The sequence below is a fragment of the Arvicola amphibius genome, chromosome 1 (genome assembly GCF_903992535.2).
Source record: "Arvicola amphibius chromosome 1, mArvAmp1.2, whole genome shotgun sequence".
Classification (NCBI taxonomy): Eukaryota; Metazoa; Chordata; class Mammalia; order Rodentia; family Cricetidae; genus Arvicola; species Arvicola amphibius.
Window position 1 is genome coordinate 144,227,871 of NC_052047.1, and position 21,528 is coordinate 144,249,398.

Here is a 21,528-nt window from a genome sequence, read left to right on the forward strand (position 1 = left end):
TGCTATTCACCTTGCTGGTGCTGCTACCATTTCCATGAACGTTAGAATCCCATTTCCTCCAGCTCTCCACATGAGCTCACAGGAGTGGCCCTCGAGAAATCAACCTCCGGCTGGAGTTGCATCCTTGGTCTCTCTCGTTCTAAGGCTCCTCACGTCTTGAACTGAGCAGCTACCAGATTCTTAGCTTCTCCAGCATGCAGACATCACTGGACCATCCAACTGCCTATGATGTAAGCCAGCCTACTAAATCCCTCCTTAGGACACATAAACATGTTTACGTACGTAGATACATGTACTGAAGAAAAAGAAATCCCACCGGAGGCAGTCCAAATTTCCAACCACTTTTACAATGAGGAATCTCAGAGGGCAGAACACTTCCTGTGTCTGAAATAATAAAAGCTGACTGGCATGGCACCCCACACCAGTAATCCCAGTACTCGGGAAGCTGAGGCAGGAGGATTGTAAATTCCAGGCCAGCCTGAGCTACATGTCTCAAACAAACAAACAAAAAAGACAATAGTAGAAAGTCAAAGATAAATCTGGTACATAGGGAGTTCAAGGCCAGCCTGGGATACGTGGGATGGAATGAGAGAGGAGGGGGATTAATGGACTAACAATTTATTATGAGATACTAGAATCAGGAAAAGCGAAAAGAACAGTAACTCTTTAAGAAATTAAAACCAGCCGGGCAGTGGTGGCGCACGCCTTTAATCCCAGCACTCGGGAGGCAGAGGCAGGCGGATCTCTGTGAGTTCGAGGCCAGCCTGGTCTACAAGAGCTAGTTCCAGGACAGGCTCTAAAAAAGCTGCAGAGAAACCCTGTCTCGAAAAACCAAAAAAAGAAAAAAAAAGAAATTAAAACCATCTGTATCTGTTACCTTTCTCAGTACTGTGATCAAATGCCCCAGAAGAAGAACCTTAAGAGGAGGAAGGATTTACTTTGCCTCATAGTGCATTGTGGGGAAGGCCAGGTAGCTGTGGCTTACAATGTGGCTTGTCACATCTCAGTGGATCAGGAAGCAGAGAGGTCGTTCTGGAAGGAGAATCAAGCTGTGGGCCCTCAAGTCTTGCCTCTGCGGACCTCCTATGTCTCCATCCAGACTCACCCCATGTCCTAAAGGCTCCAGGAACTCCCAGGACAGCAGAAGCTTCTGGGACCCAGTGTTTATACATTTAAGACTGTGGAGTGCGTTTCAAATTCAAAGCATGACTCCTTCCACTTAGAGACTCCAGGGCACGTGGCCCCATCATCTGCTGCTCCAAACACAGCACAAAGACACCCCACTCCCAGTGATATGTCCCCAAGGGAGCGGGAAGAACACCAAGTCTATCACATGCCTCTGCGTCTGAAGAACAGCAAATACAGCAGTGTTTTAAAAATACTAATACAAAGTGAATATTTAAATTTGGTTCAGACATACAAGGTTATTTCAATGTTAAAAAACAAATAGAATAATTTACACTCATTTTTTAAAGATTTATTTTTATTGTGTGTGTGGGGGGGGGTTGAGTGCTTATAGTGCTTGTAGAGGCAGGAAGAGTGCGTTAGATCCCCTGGAAATGGGGTTACAGGGGGTTGTGAACTGCCCAATGTGGGTGCTGTGACTCAAACCCAGGTCCTCTGCAAAGGCAGCCGGTGCTCTTAACCACTGAACCTTCTCAACAGTTCCAGGTTTATTTTTTATTTTAAATTATGTATAGTGTGGTGCGACACATGCGTGTGAGTGTGGTGTCTAAGGAGGCCAGAAGAGGACGTCAGATCCCCAGGAGCTGGAGTTAAGGTGTTATGAGCTATCTAATGCGGCTCCTGAGAACTAAACCTGGGTCTTTCACAAGATCAGCCAGTGATCTTAACCACTGATCTATCTCTTCAACCTCTAACTTAATAAGGGAGGAAAAATCACACAATTAGATCAAAAATGCAGAAACACTGTTACAGAGCACTCCGTAGAAATTAAATATTATTGTGCTGGCAAGGTGGGCAAAGGCACTTGCTGCTCAAGCCGGATGACCGAAACTCAATCTCTGGTCCTTGAGTAAAAAGAGAAAAACGGACTTTAGACTCTGACCTTCACATGTGTTCTATGACACACGTGTGGCCATGCTCACATCATACACAGAATAATAAAAACATTTCAATGTTTAAAAAATTGCTGGAAAGCTGGCTCATGGTTAAGAGCACTTGTTACTCTTGCTAAAGACCTAGGTTTGCTTGCCAGCACCCACATGATGGCTCACAGCCATCTATACCTCCAGTTCTAAGAGAGCTGACGCCCTCCGTGGGCACCACATGCACACAGTGCAGACATACGTGCAAACGATATTCAGCGAGAGCGAGGGCAAGCAGGCAAACACAAGCACTTCCTTCTTCCACGTCTTTTTATATAGGCTGCCATCAGCATGTGTCCCAGATTAAGGAAGGGTGGGACTTCTGGCTTCAGGTAATCTGATGGAGAAAATCCATCACAGGAGTGCCCAGCAGCTTGGGTTTTAGTGGATCCCAGATGCAGTCAAGTTGACAGCCAAGACTGGCCGTGACATATCATTGCCATTGCTGGTCCTCTGCTGACTTCAGATTCCAGCTTCTTCGGCCTTGCACCCTGACTGAAAACCACTGTTGATATGCACTACATTTTCTTTATCCATTTCCCTGCTGATGGACACCCAGACTGGTTCTGGAACTTCCCTATTGTGAACAGTATTGCAGTGAATGCTGATGTGCGAAGTCTCTTTGATATGTGCCCGGGAGAAGTATGAGTTTTACCGTTTAATCTTATTTGAGTATACGTGTGTAAAAGGGCATGTAGAGGCTGGAGGTTGACGTTGGATGTCTTCCTCAGTTGCTCTCCATTTTATCTTCAGAGACAGAATTCCCATGAAGCTGGAGCTCACCAATTCTACTTGGCTGGCTGGCCAGTGAGCCCCTGGGATCTGCCTTTGTTTCCTTCCCCAGTGCCAGTGGCTGACTTTCATGTGGGTCCTGGGGCTTCTCATGATTACAGGACAGGCGCCTTACCCACTGAGTGCCTCCGCAGCCCCAAGCTTATTACTTTTTAATGTACGTTTTCATGGAATGCAAAAATTTGTCCTACCATCTTTGCAGTCTAGCAAGGAAGCCCTCATGGGCATATTATGAATAGTCGTGAGCTTCCTTATGCAAATTCTAGAGAACTGCAAATAGTCAGAATAATTATCTTAGGAGGTCACGTGACCTTGAAGGACTTATCTTTCCCATGAGGGTTACACAGAGAAAGCCTGCTTTCCCAACTGCTCTGCCACACTGTAAATGAGGCCTTAGGAAAGGCAGACAGTGAAGAAACCCAGTGCATACTGATGAGCTTAGATATCCCGGGAGCATACACAGATAGAGCCCCACAGCTACAGAAAAAAAAAATCAGATCAAAAGACCCACTGAGAGAGATGCTGGCCGTGCACCTGTGATTTGAATATCAGTTACATTTCGTGACAACTGTAATGTATACCCAGAGAAGAAAATATCTCAGGCTGTGGCTTTAACAACCACATAAAAATTCTTTGTTTAGAAATCAACCCGACAAACTCTTTGAGACAGTACAGAAAAGTAGAAAACATTCTGGGCAGAAATCAAGAGAGGCCTAACGAAAGGCAGCCTACTGCACACTCGGGGATTTGGGAAATTCAGTGTTGTTTGGCAAATGTAAGCTCCCTCCCCCGGTGTATCTACGGATTTAACCAAATTCCCACGAGGCTTTTGCTTTTGTTTTTGTTCTGTACTTGACAGACAGACGGATTCTGAAAACCGAATGCAAAGCAGAGTGGAGTAGTCAGGGAGGTTTCTGAAGAAGGACAGCACGAGGTAGCTCTGCGGCTGTTGCAGGTCTGAAGTGCATCCCGGGCAGAACTTTAGAAGACTCAGGTTGGAAGGGACAAAGAAAGAGTGGCTGTCCAGAAAAGCAGGCGGAGTTTGCATCCACTCTGCCCGACTGTGTACCTACATGTTAAAAGGATCCTAAAAGCAAGTGCAGACAAGTTAGGACTGTCTGTTATTTAAAGGAAAAAAAAGTCACCCTGGAAGGAGACTGCCTCACAGGAAAGGATGTCCCAGTAGGTGACATAAACACTACAGCCACCAGAAAAGACTGATGGCACCTACGACATTGAAAACCTATTCCTTTCTGGTCTTTCTGGGGCAGGGCAAGAGTCCCAGGCCTGGTTTAGTGTCCACCATGAGAGCAGCCGGAGAAGATGTCCGCCGAGGAAACAGTGAACAATGTCTCCACTAGGTTCCCAGCCTGTCAGACATTTTGTGTCCATCCTCACTGACAGTGACGACCCTGACACATTTCCTAATATGGCTATCCCTTCGTGGTCAGCCTCCATCACCTGTCCTCACACCTGGATCCCTGGCCACCTCTCTTCCTGCCCTTCCTTTTATGTGTCCTGCCTGCCCCATGGATTTTCCCCTGTCTTTGTGGGTGTTTTAGTTCCTAATAATAACCATTAAGCCCCTCCCCACCTGCTTTTATCCCCACGGAGACAGCTTGTGTCTAGGCATAATAATGAGCAAATATTTTTTTTAAACTAGCTTTTCTTTAAAAACCAAAGACAACACCTGTTCTATGCTGGAATCATTTATGAATGACTTCAGGATGACTATCCTCAGGGAAGTTACTGGAAACTCAAACCAAGATGTGCTCATGCACATATTTTGTATTCTTATGCATGTGAAAACGTATTAAAGGGTGATTTTGGTTGTCTCCTCCTGTGGCATTTATGCACAACACACTATAAATGTGTACGCATAAACACATGCACGTTGAACAGAAGTTACATAGAGTAAAACCTGTGACTTTATACTTTGGAAAATAGCCAGGCAGTGGTGACTCATGCCTTTAATCCCGCAGTCAGGAGGCAGAGGCAGGAAGATCTCTGTGAGTTCAAACCCAGCCAAGTCTACAAAGCTAGCCCAAGACTTCCAAACCTACATAAGAAATTTTGTTTCAAAACAAAACAAAACAAAACTGGGAAATAAACGCGTATGTGACCCCCACCAGCATCCCACAGGTCACTATGGGTACCTGATGGTCATATAAGCTGCCACAAGTCACTATGGATACCCTGACGGTCATATAAGCTGCCTTTTCATCCTAGTGTCTTCAATTTAAAAAATATATTCTTAAGAACTATGTATTTCTTATTTTATTTATGGCCCATGCCTTTGCTGTGTGAATATATGTGTATCATGTGCATGCAGGAGCATTGGATCCCCTGGAGCTGGAGTTTCAGATGTTTCTGAGGTGCCATGTGTTTGGGAGAACCGAACCTGGGTCCTCTGGACGAGCAGTAAGCGTTCTTAACTGCTGAACCGTCTCTTCAGCCCCCAAATGCCTTCTATTGATATGTTACAGAGAAGCAGTAGTCATGTAAATGGTGTCAAGAAGATGTGGAGAGCTGCCTGCCACACCCTCCAAGTGTTGGCTGACAAGGAAGTGGCTAAAAAGTGACAGCCCCATAGGAAGTGGTCAGGACTCTACCGTGTTCTACTAAAGGGGCCAAATATCCAGGGAGGTACAAGCTGAAGCTACCATTTTACCACCATGAGCTTGGCAGATGCAGACACCAGGCAGCAAGGAGGGCGGGGAGCCACAGGGGCATAGCCTCTGATATAAACAGAGGTATGAGCTCTTTAAAACTGGCATCTCCTACCAAAGAATGTGTTCTTGGAACCCCATGGCCCAGTAATTTACCTAAGGATGAGCCCCAAGAAATGCACTATTTCCTGGAGGTGCTAAATAGCCCATCATTTTTCATGAACAGTCACCTCTCCCCTGCAGCTTTGAAAATAAGACCAGGATAAATACGCCATTCTTCTTTTCTTTGTCCTTCTGCAAACGTGCAATGATTTTCTTGCCTCTGCTCAAACGCCTGATGAGAAACAATGTGCACAGAAGTATCTCTTGGCTCAGGATTAAAGTGGGAGGGCATGGCTGTGGCAGAGGAATGTGGGCTAATTCGCATCTCAGTGTACCTGAGAGCAGAGAACACCGACTGGGGGTTCTCAGCTCCTGTTCTCCTTTCCTTCTTTGGGTTGGTCTGTTATTATTTTCTTGCCATGTAACTCAGGATGTATTGACCCCCCAGTGACCCCAGGCCTCCTCATCTCTCATTCTCATCCACAGTCTTCTCTAACCTTCCAGCTATCTAGTTAAGACAAGCTCAAGCTTCTGCATGTGCACAGCCCCCCACTGACCTCCATCTATACTCTGTGCCCACTGCTGGCGATGACCTCTATTCTTGCCTGTCTTGGCCCAACACTTCTGACACTGCTGAGGGTTTGATCAGACAAGGGGGCCGAGCCTCCCCACCACTAAGCATGTCACTGGCCCCTGTCTGAGTCCCATGGTACCTACTTTTTTCAGGCCAACCAGGCCCTCATAGGGTGGGGGCTATGTCCACTCTGTCCACTGTCCATTTTTCAGCTTATCCCCACCCCAGCTCACAGGGCAGCACCCTTCTGGGGCAGCACCACTTCCAGGATCAGCACACTCTGCTGCTGGTCTTGACCTTTGAACAGTGACCTTCAGTTGACAGGGAGTCCCTTTCCCCATTTCAGGGGCTAAGTAGGTAAGAACCTGAGCAACACCCTGCGGGGTACCCCGAGACTGGCAGCGCTTCACCGTCACTGTAGGATGTTTTTCCTGGATACTCCACATCATCTCTCCCACTCCCTACAGGTTTCCCAACTCTGCAAATCCTATGTGGAATCCCTCCACCTAACACCCCTCATTTCACCATCCTACACACCTGGCCATTCCAAGACCACCTGGTTTCTGAGCAAGCCTTGTGCAGAATTAACCGTGTGCAGGCCCTGGGGTTATGGACTGCAAGGAGCATCTGATAAAGGTCCCAAAACCTCCAGGTGACACCTAGACCCTGCTTGGAACATGGACAGAAGACGAAACTGAGCTGGGCACACGTTTTAATGAAAGTTCACAGATACAAGAGCTTGGAGCAGGGATCACAGCTTGGAAGAAGTTGGGGTCAGGAGTGGAGGAGTCCCAGGTGCTGGCAGCTCCCCTTCTGGGAGCTCCCACATAAGCCCTTCTTGCTGGGTGTCAGGTCTGAGGGATGCAAGAGCTTGGGTAGGATGCATGGGTCAGGGAGGGTAGTCACTGGCAACCAGGCAGCAACACAGAGGGAGCCCAGAGATCCAGTGGCAACAGGGCAGGGCAGGAGGCAGATAGGGTGGCTGGGAGGAGTGTGCCACTCCATTGGGCACTCAACTTCTGGCGGCCTTGCTGCCATGCATGGCTCTGGGCCTTGGTAGAAGCCCATTCTGCCCCCACACACTCGGCATCCTGAATCTCAGTGACCATCAGTCTCAGTGCTGTGTCTCCAAGGCCACTGCCTGCTGGGCTCAGTAGTCAGTGAGGGGGTACCGCAGGAAAATGAAGATGAGGATGATGCAGGAGGCCGCCAGCGCAGAGCTGGTGATGTTAAACAGCCGTGCTGTCTTGGCATCTTCCACGGCTCCATTCAGGTCATTCAGGAGCTTCTTATCCCGAACCTGGAGGCAGAAGGAGGAGGAAGACAGGCAGAGGTCAGAGGAAGCAGTGGGTGGAGGTCAGTAGAGAAAGAAAGACAGGGGTCAATGCAGGAGGAGGAAGGAAGAGGGAGCTGTCAGAGAAAGCAGGAAGAGGAAGCCAATAGAGGACAGGGGACCATGGTCATCAGAGGGTGAGGAAGAGATTCAGAAGTCAGGAGAGAAGACAGGACAGAGGCCGGCAGAGGAGGGAGGATCAGTTCTGCCTCGCTGAACATTAGCTAGGACGCTGAGCAGACGAGACATCCTAGGGAAGTGAGGACAGAGCTGGCCATTCCGAAGAGGCTACTTGGTCAGGGCAGACATGTCTTAGGACAGTCCCCATGCACGACATAATCCAGTGAGCGCCAGCTGAACATGACGCAAGCTGAAAGCAGAGCCTAGGAGAAGATGGAGGTGGAGATGAAGGCAGGAGATGAGAACTGGGTTTGGTTGAAAGAAGGAAAGTGGACAGAAAGACACTTGGACTGGCTGATGCCAATGCCAGGGTCAGGAAGCGTGGCGGGAGGGAGGGTGAGTGGGTGGGGATGGGGTTGGGATGTGGACAGGCAGAGGACAACTGAGGCCTACTAGGAGGAGGGACTGTCCTGGGGAGGAAGGAGTGGTAAGGTGGAGCAAGGGCGAGGAGGAGGTGTGCAGTGGGTACCCAACAGCGGGCAGAGGGGGCAGAGAGGAGGAAGGTCGGGGCTGGGGTAGAGAAAGAGGAAGTGATGGGCTCCAGCAAAGGGCAGGGGTGACTTAGAAGGTGGGTTGTGCTCTGTGAAGAGGGCTGAGGAGTCAGGAGAGCAAGGGTAGGAGTGAGACTCTGCCCTCTGGTGATTTGAGGGGGAGCCGGCATCTCTGTCACCGAGAATGAGGTGTGTCCTCATTTACTTAGCTTGCACAATTTGAGTGAAGTTTTTGATGACGTTTTATTATTTTCTCCATAATGTTAAATTCTATCTTCCCTTGGATTTAGTATTAGCCTACTTGGTTTTCAGCTGCAATGTCAAACCCATTCCCCCACAGATGCTTGCTACAGATAGTGGATAACTACCCCGCTGCTATCATTAGCCAGGTGTTCTCTTTAACAAACCAGCTGTTCTACTTCCTCCTGTCAGCCCCTCCTCCGGGCTGCAGCTGTGGTAGAGAAACTCTGCAGGTGTCCACTGGTCACTGTACAGAGTTAAGGGGCCCTGTGGCTTCTCCTAGCGCGTGCCTGTGGGGTGAAGTCTGTGCAGTGTCCACGGCACACTGTTGGGAAAGGCCGTGATTAGTCTCATGCTCCTGGCTCAGCATCTTGCCCATAGGCTCCTATGAGGAAGACAAAGAGGATTCTAGAACAATGCTGAGTAGCAGAGAGTATGCAGGACAGCCTCGGCTCGCCCTTGTTCTTTTGCATTTTATTTTTTTTTAAGAAAATAGATATTTATTCTTTGACAGTTCTGGAAGCTAGAAGGTAGTATAAATACAGAAGTGAATATCAAGTGAACAGTGTGTGTGTGGGCAGGTAAATAAACTCTCTCTCTCTCTCTCATGCACACACGCATGCACACACACACACACACACACACTCCAAGTAGCTTAGGCAAGTGGGGGGTCACTGGTGTTTTGATGTGCGTTCAATGGACAGGAGAGACAGTAGGTGAATTTGGCCATATGCTGGATGAGGGAGGGAGGTACACAGAGGGACCTAGGTCAGATGGAAATAGCAGGACAGAGAGATGTGAGTGGATGTTTGTTGTGGGGGCGGGTAGACAGACAAGGGTATGCATACGTGTGTCCCGGATGAGCAGAGCAGGTGGTGTGAGGAGACAGGAAGTATGTTGCTGTGTAGGGTGCATTGAATGATCAGACAGGTACATGGGAGATAGTAACACATTTATGTACTTAGGATGGATGCCTAGATAGAGGTGTGCTGGATGGGTGGGGCAGGTGGGCAGATAGGTTTTTGAAGGTGTGTCAGATGGGGTATAGTGGTACATTTTGTATCTTTGGGATGAATTCCTGATATGTCTGCTGGATGTGTGGGCTGAGTAGACAAACAGATTTAGGATTACACGTGGGATGGGTGAGGAGAAAGAGGGAGGAGGTTAAAAGAATATACCATTGACTAATGAATGGAAGATAGGTACAGACTCTCAAATTCATCAACCATCGGTCAGTCTTTACTTCTCGCTTGCTCTGGCATCCTGGGTGTGTAACGGCAGCCGTGCATAGCCCAGCTGTGCCCTGGTATGCAGCACAGAACAAAGAAAAGACCCTGTCCTCGTGGTTCACAGACCAGTGAAGAGTCACAAGGCACAGGGCAAGCAGGGCGGGTATCCATGGGATATGGGTCTAGAGAGAGATCTGATGATGTGAGGAGTCAAAGGTGTCCTGGGAGATCCAGCCGCAGCAAATAGCCCAGAAAGACTTCATTGAGTGGATGTTTGTCATCAAATCAGTGACGGGTTTGGTCTCATGGGGGGAAGCACACCAAGTCAGGGGAGCAGAGCCCCATGAAGGGGTGCCTGAGGTCAGCTGGGAGCTGCTGATGGAGGTCAGAGCACAGTTAGGGGGAATCAAGGGAAGCCATCGAGAAGATGGCGGGGCTCTGTGAAGGCTTTTCAGAGCGATATAGAGCCAGAAGAAAGGCAAGGCCAGACAGACTCTAACAGAGACGTTGGCTGAGGATTCAGGTCAGGCAGGGAGGAGGCAGAGTCTGGCATGGGTCGAGTACCATGGACAAGAGCTGTGGCGGTAAGAGTGGGCTGGCAGATGGGCTCTGGACCTGTGTTGAGGGCGGTACTGGCAATGCAGAGTTCAGCATGGTGGATGATGGTGGATGGGGCTTCGGATGAGGATAAACAAAAGGTAAGCTGAAGAAGGAAAACTGGGAGCTCGGCAGTGCAGGTCCCAGCACCAGGCTTACGGCTGGACAGCGGGGAGAGCAGCGCTGCTGAGCCTGGCGTTCAAGGAGGAGGTGGAGGGCAGAGATGAACACGTGAACTGTGCGTGTGATGAGATCACATTGGGCCCTGGGGGAGCTGGCTCCACAAAGATGAGGAACCCAAATTCAAAGACCAGGAAATCAAATGGGAGCAATAAGAAGACTTGGGATACTGGACAGAGAAGCAACAGGAAAGCTAAGAGAGGAGCAGGGGATGTGGGTAGGGCAGGAGCAGAATACTGGAGAAGCAACCCGAGCAGGAAAGACACGCAGTGCTCTGTGGGGCTGAGAGGTGACAGATGACATCTGCTGTGGTAAAGGAGAATGGAGAGACTGGCGGGTGAGTCCACCAGAGCAAGCAGGGAAAGACAATAATGGCAGAGAGTTAGACGAGAAGGGCGGATGAGCGGGACCATGAACGGCAGCCTTTTGGTGAACGTTCATGGTCTGAGAGATAAATCCATGAAGGGAAGGGAGAAAGGGCAGGCCTTGGGTGGGCAGACCAGTGGGTGCCAACTCATCCTCCAGTGCCAAAGAGATGGAAAGGAAACAGAGGCTGCTGGGGACCAAATGGTCAGGAAGTGCTGAGCTCTGGGTATGCTCTCCACCAGCTTGTACAGTGAAGGTCCTGGCCCCCAGCGATGGCAGGGGGTGGGGCCTTTGAGGGTGAGGCAGCCCTCGCATAGCAAAGGCCCCACATGACCTTTGCCCTTCCACGTGTGAGAGATGTGAAGAGCCTACAACCCGGAAGAGTGCAGACCTCACTGGAACCTGGCCATGCTGAGTCCTTGTGAAGTTCTGGAAGGTCAGCAGAACTGTGGGGAAGGCACTTCACACATGCAGACCGAAGCAGGTGACTTAGATTGGGGGTGTGTGACAGGAAGGACGAGTGAGGGAGGTGACATGGTGGGTAGTCAGCGGATATGTGAGTGAGAGGAGAAAGGAGAGAGGCTGGAGGGCGCGTGGACAGGGATTTTAGGGTGTTCGCTGAAACATAAGGGTGGAGTGGGGGTGAGTATTTAGAATAGACGGCACTTGACTAGAAGAATGGACCAGTTGAGACGGGAAGGAAGTACCGGAAAGTAGACAGAGAGGGGTGGGGAATGTAGCTCAGCTGGGAGAGAGCTTTAGCATGCATAGAGCCCTGGGTTGAGATCATCTGAGTGTGTGTGTGGGATCCAAACAAATGCTGGACTGTTTTAAATAAGGACTTGGGCATCCACGAACTTGGGTGTCTGTGGAACCAATCCCCTGTGTGAATGCTAAATACTAAATAAATAAATACCAAATACTAAAGGAATGGCCAAGTAACAGCCTTCCACCCCCACCTCCCTGGGCAGCTCCGTATCACTAGGCAGCTCCTCCCATATGGGCTCCCAGCCCTGTCTCTCTGAATCCTTAGTCTGTCACCACATGGAAGCTTCATTTCATGGGCCCACTCACAAAGATGACAAAACCCTCACCATGGAAAACAAGGCTGTGGCTCGGCATGTCTGGTCCCATCTCCTGTTTTAACCATACAGGCTATGGAACTTTGTCCCTGACCTTCTGCAAGGCCTGCTCCCCATCCTGGGATACACTTCCTCTGGACCACCTTGGGCTACACTCAATACACCAACATGAACTTCTGTCGGAGTCCACCTTTATCTTTATGAAATGCCAATCTCAGCCACTCCCCTTAGTCTTCACAGATGTTATATAAGTGCATTTTATGATGGTCTGAGTTCCCTGCCAGAGGGACGTCTCCTGTGGCTAGGGGCTGTGTGGCTGGTCACTCCTCATACACCGGGCAGTTATTCCCTGCATGAGAAGTGAGCAGGGTAGTGAGAGAATGCATTCCGATGAACCCGTGGCTACATGGTGGACTAGATAATTTAATGAGTGGCCATGATGGTGACATCATAGGATAAGGAAAAGAGCAGAAGAGAAAGAGGAAGGTAGACATAAGCTTCAAGGTGAAGAAAGATGGGGGCTGAGGAGATGGCTCAATTCATGTAAACTGTTTGTCAAGCAAGCAAGAAGACCTGCATTTCATCCAAGAATCTGTGTTTAACATCAAAAACAAAAAGCCAGGGTGGCTGGAGAAATGACTTCAGAGCACTTGTTGCTCTTACAGAGAGGACCCAGGCTCAACTCCCAGCACCTAAAGGGTGGTTCACAACCATCGGTAACTCTAGTTCCAGAGCATCTGGCAGCCTCTTTTGACCTCCTTGGGCACCAGGCATGCACGTGGCACACATACATACATGCAGGCAAAATATACATGCACATAAAACAAAATCAATACATCTAAAAATACATTTTTCAAACTTCAGACATAGCAACACGTGCCTATAACTCAGCACTGGGGAAGCAAAGACAGGCAGTTTGATGGCTATCCAGCCTAATTTAGCTGGTGAACCCCTAGTCTCAGAGAGAGACCTTGCCCCAGAAGACAGAGTGGGGGTCTGAGAAGATGGCCCCGTGCATCAAGATACATGCTATCAAGCTGAACAATGTGAGTTTGATCCCTGGGATCTGCATGGTAGAAGGAGAGAGTAAACTCCCGCAGGTTGTCCTCTGACCTCCAGACAATACACACAAGTGTGTATTCATGCACACACAAAAGTGAGTCATTTTTAATAAAAAGTGAATGGATCCTGAGGAATGACACTTGAGGCTGACTTCTGACCTCCACATGCATGCTTGCTTACACACATGTGCACTGGCACACATACAAATATGCACACACCCCATACATGAACATGAATATGCGCACACTTGACACAGACACAGGCGTGAAGAGAATGGATAAGCATGGGACACAGGGCGAGTTCAGGGACAGAAGAGGGTGAGGAAGAGTCAGGAAGAAGAGGAAAGTGCATGGTAGGTGTGTGGGTGACCAGAGGGTAGAAGAGGCAAATGGCCTGTGTGGCGTGGCAGAGTGACAGTGGAGGAGAAAGGATGGAGGAACACACGGGCAGGACATGGATGAACGAGAAAACATGAGAAAGGAAAGCGGGAAGATGAGCCAGGAGATCACTGAGCGAGCCATTAGTGGGATTTGTGTTGATGCTTGTGGGTCTTTTCTTTCCCCTTTCCCCCTTCTTCCTTCCTTTTTTTCTCACTTTTTAAAGAGAGGGTCTTACTATGTAGCTGATGCTGGCCCTGAGCTCTAAATCCTCCTGCCTCGCCTCTGACTCCCAAATGTTAGGATTTCAGGTTTGCATCACCGTATCTGACACATCTAGGGTGTGTTGTCAGTGTCTAAAACTAAGAGAGGGCAGAACAATGAAGGAGTAGGGGGGGGGGGGGCCAAGTGTGCACATGGCTGAAGTATGAGTGTGCAGCTAGGCAAGTGAGAGTGTGCATGTGTGTCCACAGTCACATATGGATCAGTGTGCAAGTGTGTCTACAGCTACATAGGGATCAGTGCACACGTGTGTCCACAACCACGTATGGATCAGTGTGCAAGTGTGTCTACACCCACATATGGATCAGTGTGTAAGTGTGTCTACAGCTACATATGGATCAGTGCACAAGTGTGCTCACAGCCACATAGGGATCAGTGCGCACGTGTGTCCGCAGCCACATATGGATCAATAAGCTATTGGACGAGACAGACAGATAGGGAAGAGATTGGGGCTAGGAGAGAGTGAAGAAGAAATAGGAGAGTAAATATGTGGGAGGACGTAAAGCTGGAGACAGGACAGATACTTGAGGCTGACAGATTTGAATGTTGTTAGATGGGAGCCAGGATAAAATTCTACACAGGGGGAGGGATGGAGGTTATGAAAGTTGGAATGAGAAGAAAAAGGATGGGTGGATGGGTGGGTGGGTAGGTGGGTGGATGAGTTCAGCCTGTGAAGTTGAAGGGGAACTACAAAAGAAGAAAAAATGAATGTGGATAAATGGATGCGTGGGTAGAAAATAGAAGAAAAAATGATAGAAGGATGTATAAACTGAGCAGGGAAGAACGCAAATAAGGTGAGTGAGAAAAATGCACCCATGGCTACTTGGAGTGGAGGGATGGACAGGCGGGAGGATGTGCAAAGCGTGCTGCAGATGGGAGGTCGGGCTGGTGAGTGCTACGGGAAAATGACATTAGGGAAAGTTTAGCGAATCCGTGCTCAGGTTGGCAAGGATGGAGTGTGACAGTGGAGGGCAGTCAGAAGGACAGATGACTGTGCCAACAGGTGGGTGGGAAGCTGACGCTGTCTGCATGTCGTGAACAGAGTGGAGGACGGATTGACATAGCCATGCGCCACTTACTGAGGGACATCCGAGAAACTCCAGATGGCCTCATCGTCTGCTGACATCACCGAGTGTATGTACAAATCAGCGATGACACTAGCAGGCTGTTGTCTGAAATGTCCCTCTACTGACTAACAGAGGTGACTGCATACGTGGATGAGCAGATGTGGGGGGGGTGGGTTGTGAATGCGTGGAGCAGTGAGTGGGAGAACGGCAGGGTGGGTAGATGGGTAGATGCGCCGACGATGTGTAGGACGAGGGCTGTAGTGTGGATAGATGGGTGGGTGGGTCAGTGGATGGGCTGACAAGCGGGTGGATGGGTAGAAGGGTAGGTGGATGGGTGGCGGGGTGAGTGAGGGGATGGGTTAAATGGGCAGATGGACAGGTGGGTGCTGGCTGGGTGGTAGGTGGATGGGTGAGTGTGCACGAGCAGATGGTTGGGAACAGGAAAATGAATAGCTAGGTGTGAATGTGTGTGATGTGGATAGACGGATGGTACACGGGCAGGTGATTGTATGAGTGGATGGGTGTGGCGTGGATAGGTGGATGGGTTGATATCTGGAATGGATAAGTGGGAGGATGGCCGGCTGATTTAGTGGATGGATGGGTGCGTGAATAGATGGGTAGATGAACAAATAGGTGTGGGTGGGTGGGTGGGCAGGTGGGTAGGTGAATGGACGGGCTGATAACACTGATACTCAGAGGATAGATACATACATACAAAACCTAACCAGAATCTACCCTCCTAACCTAGTCGTTTAGGCTTTCCTGTCACAGGAAGTCCCCAAGCCTCCTAAGCTCAGATCAAACATCTGCCGCATGCTGGCTGCAATGCACTCCTGCTCCCGTCCTTCACACTTCTGCTCCCCACAGAGGATGCCCCGCTTAGTGTCTGTTCCTTTCTCCAGGTAAAACTTCATCTCACCCACCCCTCAATGGCCATAGAAAATCCTGCCTCCTCCCAAAAGCCCTTACTCTGACCCCCTACTTGGTCCCAAGCTCAGTCTGATGTTTCCCTTTTCTAAGACACAAGGCTATATATCCCCTCTAGTGACATCTTCCATCCAGTCAAATAATATCCTTAGGCCTCCCCCATGATGGTCACCATGCTTTGGACACTGAACGGTGGTCCTGAGGGTTCGACAAGCAGATGTGACCAGGGAAGGAAGGCCACAGAAGCTCTGCAGGAGAGACACAGGCTTCATACAAAAGAGAGGATATCTGTGCACCAATGTGTGCACAAAACTCAGTATTTCCCCCAGGAAAAGGGTGATGAGGAACCATGAAGGGAATTGAACACCAAAATTGGATGCTGGGCACCATCCAGCTAACGGTGGGGCTGTGTGGTTATGAGACAGTGAATGGAGAGTGTGTTTACTGAATCTTCCCTAGACACAGAGCAGGCTGCATGACGCTGACCTGACCCCTGTGGTGGGAGGAATGGATGGGGGCTGATGGGACACGGACATTTAGGGCAGGCAAGAATACCATCATCTCACACCAGCCTGCCAGCCCCGCCTGATCACGTGACGACTTGAACAGTGTTGTGAGCAGATGAGAGGAAGGGCTCAGCAAGCAAAGATAGCCAGAAAACCTGCCAAGTCCTCCTGACCCCTGGTCCACCTGCTGTCCTTGGACATGCTTGCATTGGGCTGCATGAGTGGCAGGTGCAGCTGGTCAGGAGGCTGAAGCTAGATACACAGGTGGACTGATTTTCAGGCATTAGGTCAGAGTTACCCTGGCCTATGCTGACCCTGCACATCCATCCAAAAAGTCCCAAGGCCTGTCCACTGTTCCCTCGGAAGACCTCAGGGAGCAAAACAAGGGAGAGAGAGAGTAAGCCTTCTCTCTTCTCCAAAGTGTCCACCTCACATCCCAATACAAACCCATAACCATCCAGAAATGCCTGACCTACCTACAACCCACACCAGATGGGCTACCCTGCCCAGCCAGCCGGACACAGCCTGAGCCAGGGGAGGAGGGGACAGCTCCCGGACCAGAGCCTGGGCAGCCATGCCCAAATCCTCAGGCTGTAGACAGTGCAGGGACAGAGGGCACCAGAGGAGGCTGTGTTCCACTAACAGCCTGGCAATGGTGCTCTCTGCCTGGCACTGCCCCAGAGAACAGAGCTGAGCTGGCCTTAGGACATCCCAAGTCCCTAGGTCCCCTTCTCATCTTGCTTTCAGCACAAGCATGCACGCGCACATGCGCACACACACAGCTGTGGTATATTTATATGCAAACACAGACTGACTCACAAATATTTGCATGCACATATATTATACTCAAACATGTGTCCACTCATGATATACCTAAATGGATGTAGGCATGTGATTATGTTGGCTCTGCTCACATGCAGTTGGACATACGTTTCTATATACATTCACGTACACCTACACACAGTTGCATTTGCTCACACACATGCATATGTGCATGCACATGACGACATGCATACAATATTACTCAGATGTATGCTCGTGTCCACACTCACATGCATATAAACATACCCACCCATGCATGCAACACACTCAAATGTACCCCTCATGCTCTCCACACACGGTAACTTACATGCATGTGAGCATATGTGCACACACATGCTATCACATGTTCTCACAGACATGCCCACTTATGTACACAACTCCCATGTGGTACCAGTCAAGGTGAGAAACCCAGGCCTGGAGGTGAAGGCATGAAGAGAACGTGATATGCTGCACATGAGTCAGGCAGAGGAGAGGAGAACCTGGTGGCTAGGCATGTGATGCAAGGCAAGGCAGGGTTCATGTATGCAGATGAATCGTGGGTTGAGCTGCCTGGGTATCCTTCCCCTTGGGTCAGTCTTGCCTTCACGTTTTACTCCGTGCAACACCCTGCTACTCTGCCAGCCCCTGGCACCTCTCCTTGCTGGGCAGCTGCAATCTCTGGGCTGCATCTGGCTTGAGCCATTCAAGTCTGGGCTCAGGAAGTGATGATCTGTGTAGTTGTGAGCCAAGCCCTTCTTTCCGGAGACGCAGGATGGGAGGAGGGCACCCCCCCCCCCCGCACCATCCCCGCACCCTGCTGGTGGGGCTCCCACAGTTCAAGGATGCTCAGTCCTTGCCTGGGACACATCTATCACAGCTTCTCCCAGCCCCACTTTGTCATGGGAAGGGGTAGGGAGTAGTAGTGGCTGAAGGGTCCCACAGGCTTGCCACATTGTTCCCTTCCCAGCTACCGACTCCCAGTGTAAAGGGGAGTTGGTCCTGGAAGTTGTAGCCACTGTGGGTACAGAGTGGGTGGGGATAGGATGAGTTTCCCAAGTTCCCCCCCCCCCAGGTCAGCTTATGGTCTTCTGCCACACACCTGGCTAAGTAGGCATAAGTGTCTAGCCACAGATTCCCCCCGGGGAGGGACTGACATCAGAGGGTCTGCAAGGGCCCTGAGACCACCCCTCTGCTTTCCACAGCCACGGGATTTCAAGTCCATTGGCTCCCTGCAGTCTGCATCCCATTTACGTAGGTGTGACTACTGGCCATGTTGACTCCCATGTCTCCTGACCAGAGGACAGGACCTCGAGCTCTGAAGGCCTGCTCCCAATGATTTAACTAAGCTAGCTGTACAGAGCTGACAACCCTACCCCACTCCCCAGGCTGGATCAAGTTTCCCTCAGAAAGAGAAGTGGCTCTTTGCTGTCCAGACCTGGCCAACAAACAGCCTTACCTCCCTGAACTCACAACAGATCTCCTGGCTGTGCTTGCATGCTCTGCCCTGGGCTTCACTAAGTGACATTGCATCCTGCTAGCCCCATTAACCCTGCTCCCTCCCCCACCCAGGCTCACTTTGAGGGAGTAGGCCAGAGCAATGAAGCCTAGGCAGCAGAAGTTGAGGTAGACGAAGTTGAAGATGGACCACAGATAGTAGTCGTTCACCTCCGTGGTGTCGGGGTAGACCTCGATGACTGTTGTGGGGTTCGTCATGGTCTTCTTCTCAGCTAAGTGCTTGCAGGCCTGGGGGACACCTGATGCCCGGACGCTGTCCGTCTTGCTGCTTTTAGATTCCATGGGGAACAGAGTGGGTGCCATGGGAGGCGAGGCCGAGGGCTCAGGGGCTGGGCCCGCTGCAGCCTGCAGGGCAGGAGGCTTGGACACGCAGGTGAAGCAGCCCTTGGGTGAACCTGCTGGTGGCCTGGGAATCCAGAAGGCCCCGTCCAGGGGGACTCGGGCTTCCTGGGTGCCGTCCGTGGTGCTGGCCGGGGCTCCCAGCAGGGCTGGGCACTGGCTGGGGCCCTGGGCCTGGAGGAAGGGACAGAGTGAAGAGGAACTGGGTCCTGAGAGCCCAGTAGCACCCACCCTGGAGCCTTACAGCATCTCCCCTGCAGCCCTATAAATGGCCTTCAGGAGATGGAAATCCCTGCGAGCTTGCCAGCTGCCAGTCTGCCTGCCACCTGCCTCCCCCACCCAGCCGGCCACGGCCAATACCAAAGCCATTCGCGGTAGACTTGGCAAGCACATCGGGGCTTTTCATCGCTTTGCCATCTGCACCCACTGACACATACAACAGCACCCCCTCAGCACCCTGACTGACACCCTGTTGCGAATAAACAGAGCGCCCCTGCATCCCCACGCACTCAGGGCATTCAGACCTACAGGGACACTGCTCTAGTCACCGACTGGCAGAATGAATAGCTCTCACTGAAGCACATACGCACCAAGATGAACCACAAACATCATAGGCTCTCCAGTCCCAGCACACCCCTGCGCCCAGACGTGCCAGGTAAACAACTGCCCACCAAGAAGCGCAGCACTACACACACCGCCCCACAGGCTCAGACACATCTCTGGAGGATACGCGCAGGTGCGGGTCTCCAAACTCGCTCACATTCCCCCCCCCCAAGTCCGGCAGGAAGTGGCACCGGGTACCCTAAGAGCGCACACGGTCACACAGAACCACTCATCTCCCCCCTGCCCCCGTGCCATCAACAGACCCACAATGACACTCAGCGAAATGGACACTTCCAAGAGACAGCTTGGCGTTGGAGACCTGCGCCACGGGGCGCACCTGCCACCAGTGAGGAGATAGCAGGGGGCAACGGCGGGGCTAGGTGGCCCCTGGTCTGACCCCGGCTGCAGCAGCCACCAGGACCGCTCACCTATTGGCGACGCGGCGGTGAGTGGGCCAGACGCCTCGGAGCGCTCGTCCTTCCGCCGTCCCGGGCCGTTGTCTGTCCGCTGGTCGCTTCCCAGCGGCCCAACCTTGGGGGCGGGGAGCGAGCGGGGCTGGCGCCGCTGCCTCCCCCGCTGCCCGTGCGCGCTCCGCAGCGCCAGGCCGGCCACGGCTACAGCCAGAGCCTGACTCACAGCGTCGCAGACACCTCCGCCTCCTCCGTAGGGAGGGAGAGAGCCCGCGAACACGGAAGACAGGACCCCAGGGAGTCGCTAGCTGGGCGAAGCTGGGACTCATGCAAACCAAGAGCTGCATGACTCCCATATCCGCTGACCATGGAGCCGCCACTCCAGCCCACCTGTCCTCACATTCTCTCGCGGGTCCTCAGGTCCCGGGCAAGTCTGTCTGCTGAGTACTCCACCTTGTTCCCAGGGCTGATCCCTTCTCTCTATATTTCTCCCACTGAGCCTTGCTAGTTCCAAGACCTGTGCCTTCAGAACCCTTTACCTCGAACCTCTTCTCCCTCTTGCCCTGTTGAGTCCCATCTGCCACCCTCGGTCCTCATGGTAGTCCTTGCCCTTTCTTCATGGGGCCTGTCCTGATATCTGTTTCCCAAGCTCCCACCCACCTCTTCCTTGATCCTGCCCAGCTAGGCTCCTTCCTTACTAAGTCCCTTTCTGAGTTGACCCAGCCCCCATCCCTAATCAGGCTTCTTTTTGGAGTCTCTGGGTCACTTGAAGCCTCCAGATTGCGGATCACAGTTCCTACCCAAATGGGATGCAACACACCAAATCCCAATTAAGTATTCATCTTTGTTCAATCCTGTCTCTCAAGTCCCCAAGGTCAACTTCCAGGGTTTTTCCTCCTGAGCCCCCAAATCCAGGCCTTTCACCAACAATTTTCAATCCCCACCCGCCAGCCGAGCCCTGTTGGATTAGAGTTCCCGTCTCCCAAGTCTGACCCCACCAAAGCCTGGTTCATTCGTGCTAATCCTGTTCATCATAAATCTGCTTGAAGAATCTGACCTGTAACAGGCTGGCCTGTCCTTGCACAGCCAAGCTCCCCTCTGCCCTCAGGGCCAGGTGTGCTACTCCAAAGCCCTGAACCCTGGTCCCTCTCAGAGACCCCCTACACTGGTCTCCTTGGAGCTCAGCCTGTAAGCCCCTCCGGCCCCCATCCTGGGCCCCAGTTCCCTAACAGTAATCTGTCCCTACATATTACTTGCTCTAGGCAATACTGACCTCCATGGCTTTGCTCCATCTCTCTTCCCTAATTCTCAGTCACTTGAACACTTGTCCCAAACTGAATATACAGATCCAGAGAAGTCCCAATGGTATCTCTTCACCATGGAAGACCCCCCAACAGTCCAGTCCTCCCTCCCTCAGAACCCGTACCTCACCATGTGTGGGGGGTGTTCTCAGTAGGTCCTCTTCACCCTACTTTCAAGTTACCCAATCTGTGCACAAGAGCCTTGTTTCCCACCTTCTTCTTTGAATCCCCCTACACACACAGAGAGAGACACAGAGAGAGAGAGAAAGAGAGAGAGAGAGAGAGAGAGAGAGAGAGAGAGAGAGAGAGAGAGAGAGAGAGAGAGAGCTCTGGGACCCTTTCTAGAGTGGTACAGGGCTTCCTAAGCCCTTAGTCTTTCTGGTCTCCTGGAACCC

General features: G+C 51.2%; 1 protein-coding gene across 1 annotated transcript; it reads right to left on the reverse strand.

The window, feature by feature from the left end:
- Positions 1 to 7,032: 7,032 nt before the first annotated feature.
- Positions 7,033 to 19,913, reverse strand: Ifitm10 (interferon induced transmembrane protein 10). Its single transcript, XM_038314465.1, has 3 exons — positions 19,851 to 19,913; positions 18,541 to 18,993; positions 7,033 to 7,545 (listed from the first exon to the last, which is right to left on the reverse strand). The coding sequence occupies exons 2-3, from the start codon at positions 18,781 to 18,783 to the stop codon at positions 7,396 to 7,398; spliced, it is 393 nt and encodes a 130-aa protein (XP_038170393.1). The 5' UTR covers positions 18,784 to 18,993; positions 19,851 to 19,913; the 3' UTR covers positions 7,033 to 7,395.
- Positions 19,914 to 21,528: the final 1,615 nt, after the last annotated feature.

What these genes read in the sequence shown, in the direction of transcription:
- Ifitm10 (XM_038314465.1), bottom strand. Translation starts at nt 18,783, where the DNA reads ATGGCACCCACTCTGTTCCCCATGGAATCTAAAAGCAGCAAGACGGAC. An exon ending in CTCTGGCCTACTCCCTCAAA is followed by an intron (nt 7,546 to 18,540) that starts GTGAGCCTGGGT and finishes TTCTGCCTCCAG; the next exon opens with GTTCGGGATAAGAAGCTCCT.